Raw genomic sequence first — 24,746 nt, forward strand, 5'->3', positions numbered from 1 at the left:
CAGTCTTTCGTTTTTCTCTCTCTCTCCCTCTCTTACTCTGTTTCTCTCCCTCTCTTGCTCTGTGTCTCACTGTCTTTCACTCCCTCATTTTCTCTCTCTCTGTCTCTCTCTCTCTCTCTCTCTCACTCTCTGTCTCCCTTTTTCTTTCTTTCTGTCTCTCTCCCTCTCTTTTTCTCTCTCTCTCTTCCTCTTTCTCTCTCTTCCCCTTTCTCCCTCCTACTCTCTTTCTCTGTTTCCCCCCCTCTCTTGCTCCCTGTCTCACTCTGTCTTTCACTCCCTCATTTTCTCTCTCTCTCTGTCTCTCTCTCACTCTCTGTCTCTCCCTTTTTCTTTCTTTCTGTCTCTCTCCCTCAGTCTTTCATTTTTCTCTCTCTCCCTCTCTTACTCTCTGTTTCTCTCCCTCTCTTGCTCTGTGTCTCGCTCTGTCTTTCGCTCACTAGCTCTCTCTCTCTCTCCCTCCTACTCTCTTTCTGTGTGTGTGTCTCTCTCTCCCTCCCTCTTTCTCTCTGTCTCGCTACCCCCCCCCCCCCCCCCCCCATGATGTGACTTTTCCCGTGCCTGCTGTGTGATGTGCTGCTTTATTCTGTTTCTCTGTGAGATGTTTTAGACCGTACTGATGCGACCACCCTGTGATGAGATGCCTGTATCGGTGCCTTTGTGAGCTTTACCTTTCCCTCCTCCTATTAGAGCATCTTAAAACTGAGAGCTTAACCGGCGCCTGTGATTGGCTCTCTCGTGCTTTAATCTCTTTGTAATTTCCAGCCTTTCACCACAGACAGGCTGCTGTTCAGAAACTCTTGTAATGCATCCTTTCTGCATTCACCTCTCTCCATATTAAAGTCAAATAGAACCACAAATGAGTCTAGAAACAACTTTAATTAGATGGTAAGAGTAAACATCTAATAGTAGCTTAAATTATTTATTATTCTACATTAGTTTTAGGGATTAGATATGGAGAAATCACGTCATATTTGACAGATTAAACTATTTAAATGAATGTAGTAAAAAGCATATTATTAAACATTTATCAGATTAGATTTAATCATGTTCCGTTTTCATGTATCTGGTTTAAAACTCACTTTATTTTCACAAATATCATATTTTAGAAAGCCAACATTTATCGTGCACGCGTTTGGATGAATTTTATGAATAATAAAGCAAGAAAAAGAGATTATTTTTGTCAGTTGTGTTTAATTTTTAGGTGAGAAAGAGGAAACATTCATTTTAATCCCACACAAATTCAGTTTATAAACCATTAATATGTTCTCTGTTGTTATAGCACTTTGAAAAGCCTCAGTTCAGAGAAATGGGGTTTAGATGCCATGAGACAAACAAGTTAGTGTTAATGGGGTCAGTTAAATATTCAAAGCAATTTCTGCTGAAGCTATTTTGTAGCGTTTGCATTGTCTTAAATCTCGTATTTTTTTCCTATGAAACTCCAGCCAGATTAGCCGCAGTAGCTAGCTCCGCAGCTAATTTCTGCTGCATGAAAAATGCAGAATTCTGCTGTGAGGGAGACGGTTTATAGTTTTCTCTTATAAACCCGCACCATACAAAAAAGTCCAGTTCAGATTGATGCATCTTTAAAATAAAAGCAGTTTTAAGGTTTGCTTTTCAGGATGGGATCAAGGCAAGGCACGAGCCTTGTGTGTGCAACAGGAGCGTTTTAGTGTGTTAAGATGTTTGTTTTTGCTGTAGGAATAAAAACAAATGCAATAAATGCAGCAGCAGACCTTAAATCGACGTGTCCTTGTCAGTTTTTTTCCTTATTGGGGTGAATAAGTGGGGATGATGTTAGATCCACTCGAGACGCTGAAACAGAACACTGATTCAGACAGAAGGGGAAACATTCAGCCGGGCCTGCATGGCGCTTTTTTTTAATTCTTGTTTGTTGCATCAAGATCAGATTCATTCTTTTTTTTTTCTCACCTGCTGCTTTCTGCTCTCCCATGCACCACAATTTCACCTGGACTCTCCGCTTTCTGCTGGGCCACAGTACTGGAGGTCAACGGCCTGCAGGAGCCCAGCTTAGCGAAACGCCTACGTGGAACTCCGGAGCGCATCGAGTTGGAGAACTATCGCCTGTCCCTTCAGAGGGAGGAGGAGCTGGAGGAGGTGCCTGAGGAGACGCTGGCGGAGCACAACCTCAGCAGTGTGCTGGACAAGCCCACGGACGTCGACCTGGGCTCCAGGTTGGACGAAAACCGCATTTCAAGTCAAGTTTATTTATATAGCGCCAAATCATGACAAGAGTCGTCTCAAGGCACTTCACATAATAAACATTCCAATACAGGTCAGTTCATTAAGCCAATCAGAAATAATGTTTCCTATATAAGGAACCCAGCAAATTGCATCAAGTCACTGACTAGTGTCATTCTTCGCAGCAATCCTCATACTAAGCAAGCATTTAGTGACAGTGGAGAGGAAAACTCCCTTTTAACGGGAAGAAACTTCCAGAGCATCCTGGCTCAGTATAAGCAGCCATCCTCCACGACTCACTGGGGATGGAGAAGACAGAGCAGACACACACAAACACACACTAGCTAGCACAATGGCTTGCTTAGCAGCTAGCTAGTGAGCTAACGTCTGGTTAAAACCAACTTAAAAAGTGGCTTAACTTACAGATTAACTAAGAAAAGATAAAATATACGATCATTACTCACTTTAGATCCTCAGTAGACACCACAGACAGCAGAAATAACGTGTTTGGGGCTCAAAATTCATCTTGTTGACCGAGGTGGAAAAAAAAATGTCTTGGAGGCTACATCACTTCCGGGCCACTGAACTGTCACTCAAGAGAAACCACTGTCCTATGGGAGAGGACTTCTCAGAAGTCCCACCCACCCGAAAGGGTTGCGTCAGAATTGCAACCAAAAACTCAGGGATTGCAAAGGAGAAAGCCAGACAGTGTAAGTGCAAATCTGGTAGTGAGAGCAAAGCTGTGAGCAGCGAGAACGAAACTAAGGAGACTGATGACAAAAACACATGGAGGCAAACCGAAAAACGAAACATACTTTGTTACTCATTTTAAGAAGTTGATTCAGATCGTAAGTTTTACTTTAGAAACTTTATTTTTTCCTTTAGTCAATATTTTTGTTCTATCAATTTCTTATTTTTTGTTTGGCCGTCAAAGTGTTTTTCTTGATCATTTTAAGAATCTGATTCAGATCGTAAGTTTTTCTTTTGAAACGAATGTTTTTTTCTCTCAATGTCTTAAAATTTGTTTCATCTCCAAAGTCTTTTTCTTGATCCTATTGGCACAAATCTAATCCCATAGTCGTTGACGTTTATTTCAACATGTCCAAATTCAACAGTAGCTCGGAATCGGACATGGAGGAGGAAGATGAGCAAGAGGAAGCCGAGGAGCTGCCCCACAGCCCTTCGGATCTGGGCGGCGTTCCCTGGAAGGACGCAGTGGAGCTCCACGCTAAGTTGAGGGGCAACCCCGACGAGGCAGAGGGCGAGTCTCCAGCTGATGCGATCAGCAGGGAAGGAGATGTGGAAGAAGATGAGGAAGAGGAGGAGGAGGAGGAGGAAGAAGAGGATGAAGAGGACGACGAATCTAGTGACGGTAAATTAGTGACGTTATGGTTGTTGTGAGGTGTTTGTTTTCATGTTTGTTTACATCCCGTCCAGACCCCAGAACAAACGGCACCTCCTGCCGAATGTCACGTTTTTGTCTCGTTGTCACAGACGCCGTCTTCATCCTCTTTTCTTCTTCCCTCCTCCATTATCCCCCCATCCCCATCCACTCTATATGCTACGTGTGTTCTTGTTGGGCATGTGTCTCCCCCTGCTGTCAGAGGGTGATTACTGCCCCTGGGACACCGAGCTCCAGTCAGGCCTTTGGCTGGACAAGTTCCTGACAGATGAAGAGGATGTTGGTACATTTAAAGGTAGCAGCCTGTGGATGTGTTTGCTGAAAACATGAAGTGATGGCTGATTTCTGTTAGTTTTAAACAGAAACGTTTTGCTGTGTTTTGGTTGTTTGTTGCTGTTGAGTTTCCTGTGAGCTGTTTAACCTGCTTATTAATCCTGGCTTTGGTTTTACAGCCTAAAACATTTTCACTGATTTGTTTACCCTCCAGGCTCTGCGGTTATGATTTAGCTGCATTTAGGAAAGAAACTCCTTTGTTTTATGTTAAGTTTTAGGCTGTTTTTGTTTTACTCGTGTGCACATGCATGCACCCTTCATGCAACTTTCCACTGTGGTGGTTTTTCTTCTAAGTAACGATGTTTCTGCCTTCTCTTTTTTATTTGTGTCCTCTCCTTTACCTTTTCTCTCGTCTGTCCTAATTTTCTTGCACACCTGCTCTCTTGCTTCATCATCCCGTTCTCTCTCTCGAACCACACAACTCATCCCACTTTATAAACAAACAAACAAACAAACAAACACAAATGTAGCCAGGAACGTACACATCCAACAAGTCCTACGACCTGTGGACCCCAGCACCATCCCAGCTTTGACCAGAACACACCTGGACTCTGGGGGAGACGAGGATGACCTGCTTTCCCCGACCTCCCAACACCCCCAGCCCTCCTCCACAGGTAACCCCGCCCCCCTTCAAAGGTCCAGGAGGGAGAGCCACGCCCCTCGACATGTTGAAGATCTGATCCCTCGTCTGTCTTCAGTTTGTTTTTTATTTTATTTTTTTTATTTTTTTGAGTGAAAATTGAATCCATCTCCTCCCGACTAACTCACCTGCTGGTTTGAATGATTTCTGCTTACGTACATTTTTTGTATTTAAATGTTTTTTTAACTGGAATGTCTAATTTTGTGTGCAGCTCTTTAATTTTCTCCACCCCTTATCCAGAGCTGCTGTTTTGACCCTCTGGGGGGTGAATGTAGCGTTCCCCAGCCGTGTCCCAGAGCGCTGCATAACCCCCCCATCAGTTCCTTTGATTTGGTTCTGTTGTGTTCCGATGTTTTCTTTCCCATGTGTCTAATCGCTCCACCGTTATTTTCTCTGCCATCTTTCTGTTGTTCCTTCTTTGAGAGTAGCCCCCGCCCACACATCCACCCGCCACGAAGCAGTGAGAGTCTGGTTGGAGACCTTGTCTGGAGGTAGCGCAGACCTAAACGGGATGCCGACGTCCCGTCTTCGACTCTTATCTGTCTATCGGCTGGCTCTCTTTTTGTTTTTTTTACTGGCGCATGCAGAAACACGCAGAGCGGGGAACTCACAAGCATGCACGCTGCTAGGCTTCTCACTCTCACGAGCACCGAGGCCCGAGGATCAGATCATTTCTTATTCCACCTTTTTTCCCTTCCAGTAGTGTGTGTTTTCTCTGCACTTCAACCACATCTCCTCCCGCGCTGCAGCGGCTTTCACAGAGTCAGCCGTCGAGGACTGAAACCGCTTGTGTTCCCCTTGCCCTCGTGTGGGCAGAATCTGCTGCAACTGTTTCTATCTTTGTGAACTCAGCAGCGCTCTCACACCAAGTTAAGAGCTTTAAAGCTGCTGAAGTACTTTAAAGGCTTGAATGAATGAAATGAGGGTCCTTTACTTGCATCCATGCAGCTTCTTGGATAAGAAAGAGTCTGGTTTTTGTTTTTGGTGCATCATCTGGTGTGTTAAACACAAGTGATGAAAACGGCTGTGATTCGTTTTCAGAGGTGCATGGATCAATCGTCACGTCCTCCTGCAGGTTTATTTAGGAACACCAGACGTTCTCAGAGATGTATAGCTCTATGGCTGGTTTTTAATAACTTTACTGGTTCGCTTTTGCTTCCAGCTAATGTATCGATTCATTTTTACTTTAAAAAGAACAGCTGCATGTCTTTTTTCACTAATCAAGCTTATGTTTTGTTCTTATCAATAACAAATAATTAGATTTATGTGCAAAACTCTCTTTACTAAATCATTTTCTTGCTTTTTAAAGTGAAAATCTTTAGATTTTTAAATCTATCCTATTTTGAGTTATTAATTTCTGCTCTCCGTTCTTCATAAGCGGTTTCAATATCTTTGGAGTCTGCAGTCAGAATGTGTGAGGAAAGATTATTGAAGCTGTTAGGGCTTTTAAAAACTACTCACCCTTTTATTGACTGAAGCCTGATCGCGATAGCCAGATTCCTCATTTCTTCCTTTCATTTTTTTTTAACCCTAATCAGAACTTTGTGAAGATAAAGAACTGGAGGCCGAAGCAGACAGTCCTGATGTGGAACCTGGAACCGAACTGGATCAGGGTAAAAGTATAATAATAATAAAATTAATAACCAAAACTTGATTTATTAAGTCCATTTCATGCACATGACTACTTATTCAAATGAACAATTTAAAGTTTAAACATACAACCTGATGAATTAAAAGGATAAGAAGTGTTTTGTTTTTATCTAAAGCAGAATTAAAACTCTCAGGGACCCACATTTTAATTACAGGCCCTGTTGGAGGATCGATACATGCGAAAGCCAGAAAATGAACAAAAAAAAAAGAGTCCTACTGGTTTGAGTGAATCCACTTCAGTAATTTGATTTTTAATCACAAATCGCCTACAATTTAATCCAATTCTAGGATTAGAAAATCCTGACAGATCTACGTCATACTAGTATGTAAGTAAGAAAATTTTATTTATAGCACTTATCACAGACTTAGAATCACAAAGTGCTTCACATAGATCAAAACAAAAGTCATAAAATCATAATGATCTCAAAACAGAAGTAGATTAACATCAGAAAAAAAAGTACCATACCAAGTTTATTTGTATACACGGCATGAGAGCCAACCAAAGTGGTGAACAAAAACACTCAATAAAAACAATCAAAAATAAAAACTAAATCCATTAAAATCGAGTAATTCAAATCGAAAAGAAAAGGAGAAAGAGAATAAGTTAGACTGAATTAAAAGCCAACGAATAAAAGTGAGTTTTTTTTATGAGACTTAAAAAGGGAAAGAGAGGAAGAGAGTCTGATCAGGAGGGGCAAGTGGTTCCAGAGCTTTGGCGCACAAACTGAAAAGGCGTGCTCCCCGCGGGATTTACAGCGGGAGCTAGGGACATGGAGGAGGCGCTGGTCCGCTGATCGGAGGGATCTCGTAGGGACATAAGGGTGAATGAGCTCAGACAAGTAGCCAGGTGCTAAGTTATTGAGGGATTTAAACACAAAAACCAGGATCTTAAACTCTATCCGGAGATGGATGGGGAGCCAATGGAGATTTGATAAAACCGGTGTGATGTGTTCTCGCTGCCTGGTGCCAGTCAAGAATCGAGCTGCTGCGTTCTGCAAAAGCTGAAGGCGAGCGAGAGTGGAGGAGGAGATACCGTATAGCACTGAGTTAGAGTAGTCGAGACGGGAAGTAATGAAGGCATGGACAACTGAATGGAGATGACGCCTTTTTAAAATGGGCTTAACTTTAGAGAGACGCCTCTGGTGGTAAAAACAGGTCTTAACTACCTGGTTGACATGAATGTCCATTTTTAGTTTAGCATCCATCACAACCCCTAAGTTTGTGACACAGGTTTTCAACCCACTTGAGATAAAAGGGTCAGTTGGGGACTTTGAGAAGTCTTAGGGCTGAAAATGATGGCCTCTGTCTTGGCTTCATTCAGCAAAAGAAAGTTCTGACAGCCAGCTCTTCACATCATTGCAGCTTTCAACTAGGGGCTGTAAGGAGTCATTAGGCTTCACAGAGGCATATAATTGGCAATCGTCTGCATATAAATGGTAGTCAATGTGGTGTTTTTTAAAAATGTCACCCTGGGGCAAAATAAAGTAATAAAATTCAAACATTTCCTAAACGGATGAAAGATGATTTTAGTTAAAAATAAGAAAATAAAAGATTTAGGTAAAAGCAGCTTTAAATAAAAGGCTCCAGTTTGTCACTGTCACTTAGCATTCAGGGACTCGCCCATCCTGACTCAAAGGCTGTTGTTGGTTCAGCATCCAGGAAACAGCAGAGGACGTCTCGGCTAGTAGCAGCTAACTGTTAGCATTAGCAACTCCACCACACTTCAGACGACCTCCAGGTTTGTATTTGTGGGGAGACAACATCCACTTTGCAGAGCAAACGGAGTCAGAGTTGCATACTTGTTAGCCAATCAGAGGCGAGATGTCCAAATATCAGGAAACAAGATTCCAACTACTGTTGTGTTTTTCCACCTTCTCTTCCGGCCGAGTTCTCCGTCAGACAGGTGCACCGGAGTCTGACCTCCAAGGCATTTCAGACAATTTCAGAAAAATAAATTTTTTATTTAAAATTTTGGAGTACTAGATCTTTAAAAAGGATGCTGGTCAATGTCTGAGGTCCTAATATTCCAGTTGATGGGAGAAAAAATGTTGACATAAAAAGCTCAAGTCTCCTGAGAATATGAGATATGTGGATAAATGTCTGCTTTCAAAAAGACATTAAAGACCAGGATGTGACGAGTCGCCTGTTTTCTAGTTACTCTCATTAACGAGAACACGATCTGGATCAGCCTTTGATCAGTAATGGTTGTTGTAAAAGTGTTACTATGATGCACACAAGGTGTGTTTTAGTAAAAGTTAGAGAATGTTCGCATGAAATGAAATAAAACGTAATGAAACCAGTAAAGACAAATGCTGATTTGACTCTCTGCATGTTTTATTAGACCTCCTAGTAACAATGTGCTATAGCTGCTTCAGAAGCTTCTGTTAGAACAAAATCATTCTTGACTTTTATTGGAATGCTGAAAAAATAAATCACTCAGTGGGTCCCACTGCTCTTTGAACACCTTTAGAGTGAATGATTCACCTCCCCTTCTGATTATATTCAGCACTAGTCGAGGCTTAAATTGCTGCTTTATTCTAAAATCCTGCATAGAAAACGGCTTTTTCTTTGATTCTGGTTATGGTTTATTGACCGAAGATTGTGCCGACATAAAAGCATCCAACTCTTGTTATTTAATTCATTTTTTGTCATAAACAAAGGATGAAAAAAAAAAACAGTGGCTCTGCATTTATCTCATTGCGTTCATCTTTGTTTGTTAACTACAGACGACATCCCTTCAGATGCAGAAGCCGAGACCCGTTTGCATCCGTCGGAGAACAACGAAGCTCCTGCTGTGGAAACCGCGGGAGCAGAAAGTCTGGGAATGGCCTCCACTATCGGTACCGTTCCAGAAATGGTTCCTTTAAATGTACCTGAAAGATATTTTTACACAAATGGCAATCTTTGCCTTCTTGTTTCCTGTTGTGTGAATTAAGACTCATCGAGCGTCGGCCCAGTGCAGAAGGGCGACGTGGTTCTTTCTCCCCTCAGACCATCGCCAGAGCCTGAAACAAAAGTGAGACAGTTCCAGTCTTAACAAGCGAAAAGTCAGTGATGCGTTTCGACTGAACCCTAAATTCCACCCTTCCTTTTTAGGTAACTCCAGTGACGTCTCCCAGCATCCGGTTTTTTCCAGATCCGTTCATACCCGAGGAAAGAGAGCCTGAGAAAACACCTGCGTCTTCGCCCGTCAGGAGCCCGTCAGCGGCGCCTGTTCCATTTTCTGCTTCAGTTCCTTTGCCTGCCCACACTGCTCCTGCTTCCCCTGAAAATGGCCTCTTCTCCGCTGCCTCTCCTTCTGCCTCAGCTTCCACATCACCTGCTGCCTCTTTAGCAAAGCCAGCCAACGAGTCGCCTGTCAGGTCACCCGTCAGGTCACCACCAACTTCACCCATCCGTTCCCAGCCCATCCCACTTCCGGAGACTCGAACGCACAAATCTCCAGTCTTCCCTCACCGCTCCATTTGTCCTCTCACAGGAAACCCCCTTTCCCCAATCTGCGCCCAGCCCCTGCCGTGCCACGAGCCCTCGTCACCCCTCACCTCCGATTCTCCTGTCAGAACTCAGCCGGTCCCCGCTGTCGCTTCCACACCCATGGGCAAAGCAGACAAGAATGACATTTCCAGGTCTTCAGATTCCTCGACAGAGGAGTCTCTGTCTAAAAAGGCCGACATAATCGAGGAGTTTTGGTTAAAGAGTGCTGAGATAAGGAAGAGCCTTGGACTGTCTCCTTTAGACCGCAGCAGTAAAGTCTTGGAGAAGAGTGCTGTTACGAGTCCAAAACCGGAGCCCATCCCTGCAAAGACGCCGTCACCAGAAGTGTCTGAGGAACAGAAGCCCACCATCACTGGCCGCACTGTCATTCGTAGACTGAATATCACGCTTGAGGGTCAAGTCATTACTCCCATTGCTCCTCTAGAGGCCAAGAGGAACGAGCTGGATAAGAAGGATGTCAACGGCAGCTCGGGCTTGGGCTTGAATGGAAGCACGGCTACGAGTCAAACGGTGAACAGCGATGCCTATAACACGTCAGACTCCACCATGCTCACACCGCCCTCCAGTCCGCCGCCACCTGTGCCTGCTAATCAGTCTCCAGCTGTGTTCAGGCAGCAGCGACATCAGGTGCCTTGGAGCAACGGAGCAGGAAAATGTCCACCAGAGCGTGCCAAAGAGTCGGCGAAAACAAAGACTCCCGTTCCCACGCCGAGGTCCCAGCTGAGCCCAGTGGCCATGCCCAAACCTGCCCCCAGGAAGGTGTCCTCTCCTGAGGCAGCACCGGAGTCAGCGTCGGTGGTTGTTATGAGGGAGAAGAAAAAGCCCCGACCAGCCGAGGCGAGGAAGTCTTTTGTGGAGACGGTTGAGGAAATCCCATTTGCAGATGATGTGGAGGAGTCCTATGATGATCGCACGCCAGAAACAAGCATGAACAAATATTATACTCCACCTACCAGCAAGCCTCCCCTACATCTGGCTCTGGCAATGGAAAATGGGAAACCCAAAATCCCAGTCAACCCAGTTTCCAAGAGCCAAAGGGCAACCCAGTGCTCTCCAGAAGCCAAGGAGATTGCTGAGGAGAGAATTAGAGCAAGAGAAAAGTCTGTCAAGAGCCAGGCGCTCAAAGACGCCATGGCCAAGCAGCTGAGCAAAATGAAGGAGTCAGACACGGACAGAGGCACGTCGCCCAAAGTGGCCTGGAGCGCTACCCCAGAGTCGGCTGGAAAATCTAAAAATCAAGCCAGGTCTCCGAAAAGCTCAGCTGTGAAAGCTCTAGAGTCAAAGAAGGCAGACGCCGGTCCCGAACGCTTCTTCAGCAGCAACAAGAGTCTGGACAGCTCAGTGGCGTCCTCGGACGGCTCGTCTACGAGCAAAAGCAAGAAGCGAAGCTCGCTGTTTTCGCCTCGGAAGAATAAGAAGGAGAAGAAAGCGAAGAACGACGGCAGCAGACAGTCGGGCACCGACGAGACGCCACCCAAACACAAGTCCTTGTGGAAGGCCGTCTTCTCTGGGTACAAAAAGGACAAGAAGAAGAAGGACAAGTCATGTCCAAGCACGCCGTCATCCAGCTCCACCACGCAGGACTCTGGAAAGAAGAAAACGCCTCCTTTGGGAAGATCTGGTGAGATCCGCGGCATTTGTCAGAACGCTTCAAGCCGAAGAATCGGAAAAGTTAATCAGCTGATGGTTTTGTCGTGCTCAACAGATTTGAAATCCCGCAAAAACTTGAGTTTCTCCGAGGACTCTGATCTGTCCTGCGATGATGTCCTGGAAAGGTCGTCCCAGAAATCAAAGGCAGATGTGAGTAATGACAAGTAGACGACAGGCTAAAGAGCAGATGTTCTGAACGTTTTCTGCTTTTCTTCCTGTCGGTTTAAAACCCTTTAAAGTCTTTTTTTAAGCAATTATTCAGGTCTGCATACGATAGACAATTAACAGGGTATCCGCGGGTCCTTAAAAAGTCTTTAAAAGACTTAAATTTGCTTTTCCAAATTTAAGGCCTTAAAAATCCTTAAAAATGACAAATAATCCTTAAATACAGTTTCCAAAGGTCTTAAATTACTAAAGACCCAATAAACAAGATTATTTTATTTCTATAAAATTTTCGTGAATTTCTAGTTAGTGTTCAGCATTTTTTGTGTATGATGTTGCCGTAAGCGGAACCGTACACATTCAGCTGGTTGTGAAAGGGGGCTATTTTTAGATGAGCATGTTAGCTGGTTAAGCTAGTGGGAGCTTGTGCCATGGGGAAGTGCAAGTTTAATCATAACTGGATGGTTGATCCCAAGTTCGCGACGTGGTTGGCACCAGTTCCAGCCAGGCAATAGCTGGAAATTATAGCTTCAATTTAATTTTTAAAAAATCTTAAATTTGGCTCCCTTAAACCTGCAGATACCCTGATTAAAACTCCAGTTTTAAAGCACTTCTGATTTAAACTGTGTCGTCAGGACGGCCACTGTTCCGGTTTGTGTCAAAAAAAAAACTTTTTTTTAATAATTTCTTTCACTCCTAGCGGCATGTGGACATCTTTGACCTAGTGTCAGGCATGCAGAAGGAAGCAGTAAAGGTGGAGAAGCTGGAGAAGGAGAAAAGGAGAGAGTTAAAGGAGAAAAAGAGGGTTAAAGAGATTCCTAATGAAAGGGAACGGGAAAACCAAGAAAAGGAGAAAGACAATGAGGAGGTATCATGCAGCAGGGGCGCTAGTGATTTTGAATTTTGAATCAACGTAATTGTTGAAACAATTATCCGTCATTGTGTCATTTCACACATTTGAGCTGTTTTTTGCTTTTTTTATTGAAGCATTAGAATGAGAAATGTGTTTTTTCTTCAATAAGTCCCAAATTTATCAGGCAATCAAATCCTAATATCTTCATCTTGTATAATGCTTTTATTAAAAAAATAAAGCCACAAACACGTTATTTTTTCCTAAGGATAGATTCATACACACCTTTTAGCTTTTAGCACACGTTTTCTAATGCGAGCATTTTAATTCGAATTCATTTGCATTCACAATGTTCGGAAATTCAAAATGATTCAACCCGCCGCTGCTGCTGCTCAGGTCGTGTGTGTGTTTGCTACTCTGGTGGTTTTAGTTGAAGCCTAGTTCAGGGCCAGAGGCATGAATCTGCATCATTACAGGACTAAAGGTCTGCTTTCGTTTAGTTTTCTTTAGAAGCTCTTCTTCTGTTTGAATGGTGATCTGAATTCTTCATACGATCAAAATAACTGAAGATTAAAGCTCCATCATGCCTCCAAGGCTTTGTAGGACTCAATATAATCTCATTGGAACCGTATAATCTAGTCTGTAGTGACTGTTGTGGTTAGTTTTTATGTTTCTGTTCGTGTTCTCATTAGATTTGTGTACGTAGGACTAGAAATAACACCCGTTAAGCCTGATTTATACACAGAGTGACGAAGACATGCCCAAAATTTTAAACATCCATCGAAAGGGACGGAGACTGCAAGCTTGTGATTGGTCAGGACGTCGCTTCCTGTGTATTCGTCACCAGCGCCGCTGTAGCTCCGTTAAAAAGTAAGCAGATATTTAGTCAATATTTAGCTGCAGACCCGGAACAGATTGAAGAACGCGTCGTGGAAAAAGTCCAGAAAAATTAACGCGTATTCACCTGTAAATGAAGGAGTACAAAATACGGAGCAAACGTGGAGGCAACGACGGGAAATGTGGGTTTAGAGGCAGTAGCAATATAATATAATATATCATATAATATTAGGGGCGCTATAGAAATGATATTTTCTTCTTCTTCTTCTTCTTATTATTATTATTTGTGGTCTTGTGGCACTTGGCAAACAACAATTTGGTGCATTACTGCCACCAACTGGATTGGAGTAGAATGACTACCAATCACTTCCTGTTTGTGCATCGGCGTCTTAAAGGAATAGTCCACTGTGGGATTAACAGAAGGGTGCCAGCAGTCAGGGCTAGGGGGCCCCCTTATGTTGGGGGCCCCGAGGCAGCCACCGACCTATGCCTAATGGTAAAACCGCCACTGTTTAGAGGTGGCGACCGCATGAAGAGGTGGAGGAGAAAGAAGGACATATTTGTCCGTGCTATAAAGTCTCTGGAGTATATTAGAATACACACTGTCGTGGACCGGATAAATGAGTGTTATGGTGGCAGGATGCCACTGAAGAACGCTACGCCCTCTGTTGTCCTGGCGGGGAATTGCTTAGCAACTCTCCGCTGCCTGAACAGAAGTTGGAATGGGAAACCCTTTCCGACACTCCGTATGCGTCTCTCCGTTGCGGAGCTCACAGCGAAGTATAAATCAGGCTTTAGTCTCAAGTTGTAGTGCAGCTAGTTCAGAGTTCAGCCCTTTTTATTTATTGTTTTGGGTCATTAACATTCCCTGTTATGATTTTTACCACCTAAATAGTTGCTTAATGTTTTGCTTTAATTGTCTTGTGTTAACGTGATCATTAACCCGTTTAATCATATCACCATGTTTGTTTCCTTCCTTTTTTCTGTTTTTGTCTTCACCAAGTCTGTTTATGTTCCTCACGCGCTGGCGTTCAAGAGATCGTACGCCACAAAGGTAGTATTACAAACTGATAACCTTCCCACCCCCACCTCGTTTCCCTGCACACGCGCCAGTTCACTGTCATGTAACGCCGTCTGGCCAAAAACTAATACGCTCTCCCTCCCAAAGCTCGCTGCCTCACTGCTGGATGTTCACTCGCTTTTAAACACGACTTTTCTGAAAGCACCTAACTTCTTTGGTCACTCTGCTACGTCTTTTTTCTGTCTGACTCTTTGATATCGCTGCGGCACTGATGCATTCCAGTTCAGTGACTCGATGAGCTTTTTTCGCCTCAGTTCTCCTGATTCTCTACAGCTTTTTATGGACAAGTCACAACAGGGAGGAAATCTATTCTCATAGGCTGTGGCTAACTCGAATCGTTCATCATGTGAAATAATGTTACTGTGAAGCGATGCAGTAAAGGTAATATATGCCGCTGTGGTAGGAAGTTCTGAGAATGACACAAGAATTGTTTTTTACAAAGTTTGTTGCTTCAGTGTTTTTTTTTACAAGAAGTTTATGTTGAAACTGATCTGCAGCTTCTTTTTTTAAAGGTGCAATCACAGAAAAACTACTTTAAATAATTATTTCCGATTATAATCGGTCACTTTGAGTTTTTCTATACATTCTGAACATGAAAATAGTCTCCTACACCTATCTCCTGCGTTAGCGTTCAGAAATTGCAGAGAACTTCTCGCCTAGTGGAAGCAAGCCTCAACCACACAGCAGAAGCTCCTGTGGTCTTGTGTTGTTTGTGGAGAGAAAACGTACATGTCGCAGAGCAAATGGAGTCAGTGGTAGAGTCGTGATGCTTTTATCCAATCCGGGGCAAGATGTCCAAATATCAGGAAGTAAGACACCAAATCCTGTCGTGTTCAGCTCTCCTCTGATGTGGCAGGCGTTTCGGGGCTTTTTTTTTTGTTGCCCCGGCTACGGCTTGCAAGGCATTCATTCCTACCAGCGGACGCTTCAAATGTATCAATTAAACAAGTTTCCCACACCTTTAAAGAGCAAGTCACCCCCTACCGTAGTATTACTCCACTCCCACTTCCTGTTTGGAAAAATGCAACAAATGCTGTTGCCTAGCAGACCGAGAGGGCGTAGCCGCTAACAAATACACACACACACACACACACACACACACACACACACACACACACACACACACACACACACACACACACAGGCTCACACGACATTGTGACATCATATGGTACCAGCTGACATTGTAGGGTAACTCTTAGCCAATAGCGATGGCAGATTTACATTCAACTGCAGTGCAGAGTTTTTACCCGACAACGGCACAACACTGACAGTTTTACACCGGGGACACACCGGCCGCCGAAGCGCCACGAAACGGGGACCGCCTTCATTCGGCGCCCTTGTTATCCTATTCTATAGACCACATGGGCTGCCGAAGCGCCGAGCGCCGGCGCTCCATCCTGCGCCGTGCAGCAATCGTTTTGCCGTCTGCTCTATTTTTTCGCGAGCCGCGGGTGAACCGCGTCAATTCTGGCAGGAAGTCAAACCTAGATATAAAAGGCAGGTCAGTAAATTTTACAAAATAAAGCATTTCAAAATACAATTCCGCGATAGTCAAATGTGTTCGTAAACAGACACTGCACAAAAACCACACAAACACACAGACACACACACACAGTGAACTTGTGTGTGTGTGTGTGTGTGTGTGTGTGTGTGTGTGTGTGTGTGTGTGTGTGTGTGTGACCACGTGAAGGGGGTGTGGTTTGGGGTGTCTTTCAAGCGGAGCAAACAGGACAGAGAGGCAGAAAGTTGTAGGCCAGCTATTAACAACTGGTTCACACCATAGGTTCACACACACACACACGTAGAAACACACACAAACAGCAAGGGGGAGGGGGGTGTAGAGGAAAAGAGCAGAGAAAAGGCAGAGAGGAAATGGAGGACACCAAGTGGTTAAAAGAAAAACTACAGCTGAGCCGAGGCGCGCCTCGACCGGAGCGGAGAAACAAGCGTCTGGTCTGAACTGAGGAGCAGCGGCCGAATTTCGTGAGCGTTTCGCCTCCCGGCGCTTCGGCGGCCGGTGTGTCCCCGGCATCAACAGAAATATTTTATTTTAACTAAAATGCACTAAAGTGCAAAACTATTGACGGCACGTTTCTGCAGCACGATTAGACGCACATTTATGTAGTTTATCAGAAAAAAAAAGTAGATTTGGGGTGACTTGCTCTTTAAGGCTTCTTGCATAATAAGCAGACTTTTTTTTGTCTATTAGCTGTTTATCAGAATTTTTGGGTTTTGATTCTTGAACATTGACCATATGTTTTCAGAGGGACGAATGACCAAATTTTCAATTTGTTATTATCCAAGCATCCTATTTTTGATTTAGCCTCATGGCACTATGCTCTGACTCGCTGGGAAAACTGTTTTTAGCAAAACTGGCTGGGAGGGGTTCCTCTGGGAGGATGTTTAGTTACCATTCCTTGTTCATAGCTGTGCTATCTGGTGAAACTGCGAATAAGGCTACTCGCTTAACAAACCCACCCATGAATGGCCTCATGATGCTTTATTGGTGTCATGACAACATGGCTGACCTTTTCTTCATCTGACAATCATTTTTCCAAACAGTTAAAAGGAGGATTCATTTGAGAAAATGTCTCTGCAATCTATTTCCTGAGCTTTCAGCAGAATATCAGTCATTCTCTGATGTTCTTCTAGATGAGTGTCTTCTTTGCCCCTCTTCTTGACACTAATGGGCCATTCCCATCTGTACCGGGTCGGGCCGGGCCGGGTAGCGTAGCTTGTTTACATATCTGGGTGGCCTGGTATTTTTCCGGGCCAACCAAGGCTCATTCTCATCCCTCTTTTTGAGGGGGTCTGCTTCAGGCCGACCAGGGCCAACACGCCCACTGCTGACAGCAAATTCACACCTTCCATTAGAGCAAGCCTCTGATTGGTGGGTAGAATCAGCCCACATGGGCTTAAGACAAGGATGTGTGGAATCAACCGGGCCAGGCTGGGGCCGACTGGGGCTACCCGGCCCGGGCCGACCCAGTACAGATGGGAACGGCCCATTTGGCATCGTCCAGATGGCTTTTCCTCAGATCCTTTCACACCTGCCTGCTGCCCCGATCTCAGCTTTAGGAGAAGGTCCTGATGCTGGTTGGACTTTTTTTAAGGCACCTTGAAACCGTCTCCCAAAGAGTAAAACCAGGTTTTGTGTATTAAGTTTGTTTATTTTAGACAGAAAGGAACTTTGCACTTGTTTCCGAGCCATCTGATCACTCTTCATCACCTTGGGAAGGAAATGCAAATGGCCATAACACACTGAAGCAGCAAATTTGGCAAAAATGAACATTTGTGTAATTCTCAAAAACTTTTGGCCATAGCTGTAGCATGTCGCAGCCTATTCAAAGAACTCCAATGTAAGTGCAAGTAGAATTGTATTGACAAGACCTTAAAAGTCCTGAGGTTTGTAGTAAAAGCCTAAAAATAGATATCAGTGCAGGCTGATCATCCGGTTTCCCGTCCTCGCTTGATTTCCTGAAGAGCCATGGTCCCATGGATGCAGTGTTCCAGATACGTAGCTGACGGATGACACTCCTCTAACAAATATTTTTGCTTTTCCCTCCAGAAAACCTACACCGAGGAAGAGCTTAACGCCAAACTCACACGCAGAGTCCAGAAAGCAGCTCGGCGGCAGGCGAAACAGGAGGAACTCAAACGGCTGCATAGAGCCCAGGTAAAGCGTCTGATGGGACTTAGCTTTATTACTTCTTTTGGGAGTCATTTGGAAGCATTTTTTCAAAAGCAGACGCGTTATTCTCATCACTGTTAGTTAATTACTTTGAACCATCTGGCCGCTTTTATGTGGTTTAGCTCCTTCGGAATAAATCCAGTTGCATTTTTTTATGTATGAGAAGCAGGAAAAGGTTGAGACTGAGGCTGGAAGAGCAGCCGGGTGCTGGAGCCGCTCCGGTCCTAGAGCTGTGGTTAGCTGGCCTAAATTCTACTTTGTCAGAATTTAGGCCAGAATTTAAATATCACGATAAATAACATTCAACTGTTTGTATTTTAACATCATCCTTGTAGTTTTATAAGCTGATAATTAAACTGAAGCAAACATCTTTACTGTGAACTAAATTTACTGTGTATCTTCATTCCTTTTGCCATTCGATTTTTCTTACTGGGAAGTTAGAATTTCCGAGGAGAAAGCGAACGCACCATTAGCTGATCAAGCTAACGTTATCTTAAACAGTTTATTTAACTGCTGGAACAGATTAAAACGATGATGCCTCACACTTCGATTGTTGTCACTGGTTTCATCTTCACCCAATCACCCGTCGCATTTAGTAAAGTGAAGCCAAACTTTAGAGCGCGTTCATGTTCTTCTAGTCGGGAATTGGGAGTTCCGAGGAGAAAGCGAACGCACCATTAAGCTAACATATCAAGCTAACGTCATCTTAAACATTTTATTTACCTACCGGAGCAGATTAAGATGAGGATGTCTCACTTAGATCGTTGTCGCTGGTTTCATCATCACCCAGTTACCCATCACATTTAGTGAAGTGGACCCAAGCTTTAGCGTGCGTTCTTTCTACCATGCTGCTCTGTTTACAACTGGCTCGCAGCGAGTGACGACGTAGCACTCTTGCGCATGCGCAGCTGTCTAGGCAAGTTCTCGTTATGATGGACGGGTACCGAAACGAGGCACCGTTTCAAATGACGTGAATCGGTGCTCAGTCGGTACTGTGGAATTCGGTCGGTACCTTAAAAAGTACCGAATTCGGTACCCATCTCTAGTCACGGATCTCAACAGAACCCGATGAGCCAAACAAACCAACACTTCTTTTGTCGAGGCTTGCTTTTAAATCTAAATTTGACATTACAACTTCAGTTTTAAAAAGTGTCGGCTGTTTATGAAAGATTGAGAGCGACTTTTTCCCCCCCTCACTTCTTTAGTAATTTAAAGGTTTTCAGATGGGATTTTGAGCTCGTTGCACCTGCCACTTTAGCTGAAGTCTTCAGCCCGCTTGGCTGCCTCGTGTCACATTCATAAAGAGCGTCCTTGGTTTAAAACAGACCATTTAACTCAGCCTGACATTTATGATTACGTTTATGTAACGCAGGAGCTCCGATTCCCTCTTCCTTAGAAGCAAACAGCGGTGGGGGGGTGGGGGGGTGGGGGGGGGGGTGAACTATGAAACACCCACCAGAGCAGGCCCATCAATAGAGTTGTAATTATCAGTCATTTTGCTGCGGAGCCGTGTTTTGTTTCATAGCGAGCTGAGTTTGGGGCGCACAGAATGTAAGTTGGTGGCGAACTTGATTGCTTTGTGCACCCACGTGGAGGAAGTTTATCATAAAAAAAGTCATTTTGTGCCTCTGTGCGTCGGTTCAGTCACCATCAATACAAACGCCCGTCTGTTCAGATCATCCAGAGACAGTTGGAGCAGGTGGAGGAGAAGCAGAGGCAGCTGGAGGAGAGAGGCGTGGCTGTGGAGAAAGCGCTGAGAGGAGAAGCAGGTAACAACTTCTCTTTTCTGTTTTTTCTTTTGTTTTCCTGCAAATTAGATGCGACGTCCACAATTCAGACAGCTAATGGGTTCAGTAACTTTAATCACTTGCCTGTTATTAATATTTAAATGCAATTTGCTCACATGACAGTTTAATCTTGTTTTATTGGGGTCATCTGCTCACTGGTGACTCCCATGTGAGATCTCATTTAATGTTTTTCTCATGAGTGTCTTACACTTCTCCAAGCATCCATCCTTAAGCAACCCTGCGGAAATGTTCCTCAGCGGAGCCTCAAGCTGCACGCACTGCTCTATCGGAGCATAATTCTAGCGCAACACTTATTTGCAGAAACCAGCTTTTTCTCCTAAGTAATTAACTTAAAATGAGAGTGACAAGCGACTATCACAGACAACGCACTTCCAGGGATAAATGACTTGTTGAAGAGCAGCACGGTTCATTATTTGGAGCTGTTTAACAAGTATGTGACTGTGAATATTAATCTGCAGTAATGGAATTTTATTTATATGATGCATGAAAATACAGCCGTGAGCTGCTTTATTCCATTCTGATTTACTTTACGATAACTGGGTGGATTAAAAAAGACTTATTTATATCAGTCAGATGAATTTCTCCCATCGGTTGTCAAATAAACACGTGTTTGAGGATGTTTTTAACTTGTTTGCTGCTCTACTCTCTTAAAGGCTTGTATAAAGGTACTTATACATTACCCAAACCGCACAAAAGACGATCAGGTATTAGACTCTCTGGAGTTTTCTGTCTTGTCATAGGCTCCATCCGCGGTGACACACTGCAACACCTCCATTGTTCGAACACGTTGATCTGTGTTTGCTCATCACATGTCCGCCATCCTCAGTTCAAAGCTGCATGCAGTCAGGAGTGTGTGCGAGAGAGCGAGAGAGAGAGAGCGAGAGCGAGAGCGAGAGAGAGAGAGAGAGAGAGAGAGAGAGAGAGAGAGAGAGAGAGAGAGAGAGAGAGAGAGAGAGAGAGAGAGAGAGAGAGAGAGAGAGAGAGAGAGAGAGAGAGAGAGAGAGAGAGAGAGAGAGAGAGAGAGAGAGAGAGAGAGAGAGAGAGAGAGAGAGAGAGAGAGAGAGAGAGAGAGAGAGAGAGAGAGAGAGAGAGAGAGAGAGAGAGAGAGAGAGAGAGAGAGAGAGAGAGAGAGAGAGAGAGCTCATTTTGGCTGTGTTTCATCTATTTCACCACCTCTGGATGAGGAGAGTTTCTGCACTCCGACAAATCCGGATTGCGCAGAATCAGAATGAACAGACGTCTGTGTAAACCAGATTTGAAAGGCCTGTCATTGTTAAATAAATGAGGCGGATATTCTTTGAGATATTATATATATATATATATATATATATATATATATATGTATATATATATGTATATATATATATACGTATGTATGTATATATATATATACGTTTATATATATATATATACGTATATATATATATATATATACGTATATATATATACGTATATATATATATATATACGTATATATATATACGTATATATATATACGTATATATATATACGTATATATATATATATATATATATATATATATATATATATATATATGCTGTTTTCTTTTATTTATGATGCTGTTAAAAGCATAACAGCAATGCAGAGCTGGTTTCACCCATTGCGAGTTAATTGATGCTGCAGGAAACAGCAAATCTAATAAATGGACTGTAGTTTTGCACAAGCCGCCTGCACGGCAGTGCACGCTGTGGTGGGAACTGCAGGACTCTCTTTGTTCTGATTGTGTTTGTAAGACCATGCATGTCATACTGTTGTTGGAGGACTTGGTGCCTGTGTGTTTGTCTGCCCAGTTTGGGGGTCTTGTAAAATAACTCCTATCTCTAATATATCCCTGTCATTGTAGACTATTGGGGAGATTCTAATTACAGTGAAATCCTGGACATGCATCTGGGCGGTATGTATTTCAAATCTGTCGCTTTAGAAGTGATCTAATGGCTAACCCAGTCTCCCATTCCACCACTTGTTTAACTGACCTGAACTTTGTACCCTTTAGATCCACCTTTTATTGCCTGACTGATGGGCTGCTTGTAGTTTCGGCACTCGTTGCTGCTCCTTAACCTTCCTCCTCCGTCCTTGCTCACTGACTCTCTAGTTGTGTTACTTTTCCACGTCAAATACAGATCAGATCTTTGACCTTACACAGTTTTTGTATAAAAAATCATCACTGATCATTCTAAACTCATAAAAAACACTTGAAGTGATGAGCAACTCGTATCCATCACTTCTGACCGTGGCAGCTTGTCTTGTTCTGTGCACACATTAAGCTGCTACAGAGATGCAAGCAACATCCCAACAAGACACAGACTTTCTTGTTTTATGAGAAACGTTTCAAGTGGAAGGGACTTTTCAGTCATTTTAAAATATGTTTCTGTGTAAAATGTATGAATAAGTGACTGTGTTACCCACTGAAGATGGTTACGATGGAGCATTAATGTCACTGCAAAGAACAATAAATTATATAAGAAGGAAGTGGTGAGATTAAAGTCTAAATTCTGTTTCCATAAAAGCCCGAGGACGTGATCCACACTGTGCTCGACTGCATTTGTTCTTTTTATTAATATTTCTTTAGTATCTGTTTAATTCTCTGCCTGTGGGTGCTACGTTTATGGTGTCATAATCCCTTTTAAATTATGTAGTTTAACAAATGAGCTCATTTGATTCAGCTTCATTATTTTATTTATTACATGCAGGGACGTAATTTTGGGGGGGACAGGGGGGACATGTCCCCCCCACTTTTTCCAAAGTCAAGTTTTGACCCCTGCACTTTTTACCATCCAAAAACAATATTACGCTATATTAAATTGACACTGGTTGAGCTCTAGGACCAAGCAGAAAACAACCGTTTGTGTTGAAGCCTGTTTCCCATTAGAGCATACTGTAAAGATACCCCCCCCCCACCCCCACCCCCCCACACACACACTTCTACAGTGAAAATTACTTCCATGATTACATGTATGTAAGCTTTTATTTATCTTCTGTGCTTTTTCTCTTTTTAATGATTTATTTAAATATTTAGTTTGAAGCTCACGAGGCTTACTTGTGTTTTAAAAGTGCTTCATAAATAAAGTAGAATTTAATATTACAACCAGGAATTCTAGGTGGAGTTTTATTGAGTAAACTGTCTAAAAAACCAAACATAATAAATAGTTTAGTCTCAGGGGAAGCCCTGCTGCAGCAACTACAGCACAACTCAAAGAACTTCCTTCAGTCTTTCAAAATAAGTGTCAGAAACATGTGCATGTATCTCACTACATTCAAAGCTTATAAAATAATGTCTTAATATTGTTTTGCAGTAAAACTCTAACTATTTTAACCCTTAGGGCCCTAAGCCTATTTTTTAGCAATATTCTCGAAAATGACATATCCATAATTAAATGAGAATATTTCTGGAACCACAAGGTCTAATTGATTACTTTTGGTCTCATTTTGTCTGGCTGACAATATTTGTTTAATTTTGGGGGGAGTTTTATGGCATGACAGCTCTTATGATACTATTTGCCCCCCAATTCGGGGGGCGCTCGGGTTGGGAGGGTTAATGACCTTTAGAGGTGCAGGTTAGACTCTTATTGTGAAGGATTGACTCAAAATGATTTAAATTCTGCTGTGCTGCAGAAGTAGCCAAAAATTCAAAACCGCCACTTTTATTAATGAAAATTTCACATTTTATGCATTATATTCAGTAAAACTTGCAGAATCCTTGGTTACAATAAGGAGAAAGAAAATTCTGGCTACGGCGTTCAATGGGGTTCACATCCTTGGGCTACTTTTTAATGAGCAGGATTTCTGCTTTGTATTTGCAAATATTAAAGATTTTTTCTCAACATTTTGAATTTCATCTCAACCCTTCCTCTTTATATTTTTAGTTTTTTATTCTCTGTGACCCTAATCCAGCTTGGTAGCTTCCTGAATGGAATAGTTTACGACTGATGAGCTTGCAGCTGTTCTGAATGCAACCAAGACCAAAGTGCACAGCTTTCCTCTTAAATTCATTGCACTTCATGCAAGATAATTTTTAAAACCTGTGCATTGCTGCTAATTTGCATTACATTATTTACATGAAATTCTGAATGATTGTCTCCAGCAGCAGCTCGATGAAACCCTTCTGGTTGATCCAAGGGTCTATTCTAGCGGAGTGAAATTAATGAAGTTGTAACTGTTTTTCAAGCAATGTTGCATGGACTGATGCAAAATTTAGGAGATTAAACCCGTTTTTTTATTGTGACTCTCTGTTGTGGCCTTGGCTGTTCCAGGATCTGCTATTGACTCACTTCAAAATGGCCGCTCTAGCTCACTAGGATTTCATAAAAAACACAAGCTAGCATTCTGAAATCTGTCCAACAATAAGACAATCTGTCAGAAATGCACATGGACATTTATCTATAAGGTTCGATTGTCCAAACACAGGTAGACACACACCAGCGAGCCCCACAGTTCAAACCTGCTCTGTCCCACATGATTCATGTCATCATGAACAAGTGCATTTTCTAGAGAGGAAGGGCCCATTAGATGCGCATCTTTCTCCTGTGTTTAAACCAAAGAGGTTTTTAGTTTTCTAGGCCAGTAAATGAGGAAAAGATTAACCGGCTTGTTGTTTTTTAGCAGTTGCTAAAGGTTAATGTACAGGTTAATTTAGTAAACCAATCACCAGCTTTGGATTCTGCGTAGAAGAAACTGACAGAATGATTAAACAAAGACGCGTTATTCTTCCTGTTTGCATTGCTTCTAACATTTAGTCTTGAAATAGCAGATTGGTATGAAATTTGCTAAATAAGTTCAATTATCTCTGACTTTGTTCAGTCCTTTAATCTGTGATGAATGAATACATACCCCCCCCCCCACACACAAACACACATTAATGCAAATGAAAAAATGGAAATATCATGGATTGACTCATACTAAACCTCTGGCCTGCCTTGTAGCTTTA

At 43.0% G+C, this 24,746-nt stretch overlaps 1 protein-coding gene across 9 annotated transcripts in view; it reads left to right on the plus strand.

The window, feature by feature from the left end:
* The window catches only part of mical3a (microtubule associated monooxygenase, calponin and LIM domain containing 3a), a 124,301-nt gene that overhangs the window by 85,754 nt on the left and 13,801 nt on the right, over positions 1-24,746 (plus strand). For all 9 annotated transcript variants that reach the window (XM_070550462.1, XM_070550454.1, XM_070550455.1 and 6 more), the window contains 16 exons: positions 1,997-2,192; positions 3,315-3,571; positions 3,804-3,896; positions 4,405-4,548; positions 5,003-5,065; positions 6,113-6,187; positions 8,951-9,064; positions 9,161-9,240; positions 9,321-11,340; positions 11,425-11,519; positions 12,232-12,399; positions 14,222-14,272; positions 17,871-17,978; positions 19,669-19,762; positions 20,455-20,505; positions 21,666-21,716. In XM_070550462.1, the coding sequence (XP_070406563.1) occupies positions 1,997-2,192; positions 3,315-3,571; positions 3,804-3,896; positions 4,405-4,548; positions 5,003-5,065; positions 6,113-6,187; positions 8,951-9,064; positions 9,161-9,240; positions 9,321-11,340; positions 11,425-11,519; positions 12,232-12,399; positions 14,222-14,272; positions 17,871-17,978; positions 19,669-19,762; positions 20,455-20,505; positions 21,666-21,716 (3,660 nt within the window). The remainder of the gene's footprint in view (positions 1-1,996; positions 2,193-3,314; positions 3,572-3,803; positions 3,897-4,404; positions 4,549-5,002; positions 5,066-6,112; positions 6,188-8,950; positions 9,065-9,160; positions 9,241-9,320; positions 11,341-11,424; positions 11,520-12,231; positions 12,400-14,221; positions 14,273-17,870; positions 17,979-19,668; positions 19,763-20,454; positions 20,506-21,665; positions 21,717-24,746) is intronic.

The sequence above is a fragment of the Nothobranchius furzeri genome, chromosome 4, assembly GCF_043380555.1.
Source record: "Nothobranchius furzeri strain GRZ-AD chromosome 4, NfurGRZ-RIMD1, whole genome shotgun sequence".
Lineage (NCBI taxonomy): Eukaryota > Metazoa > Chordata > Actinopteri > Cyprinodontiformes > Nothobranchiidae > Nothobranchius > Nothobranchius furzeri.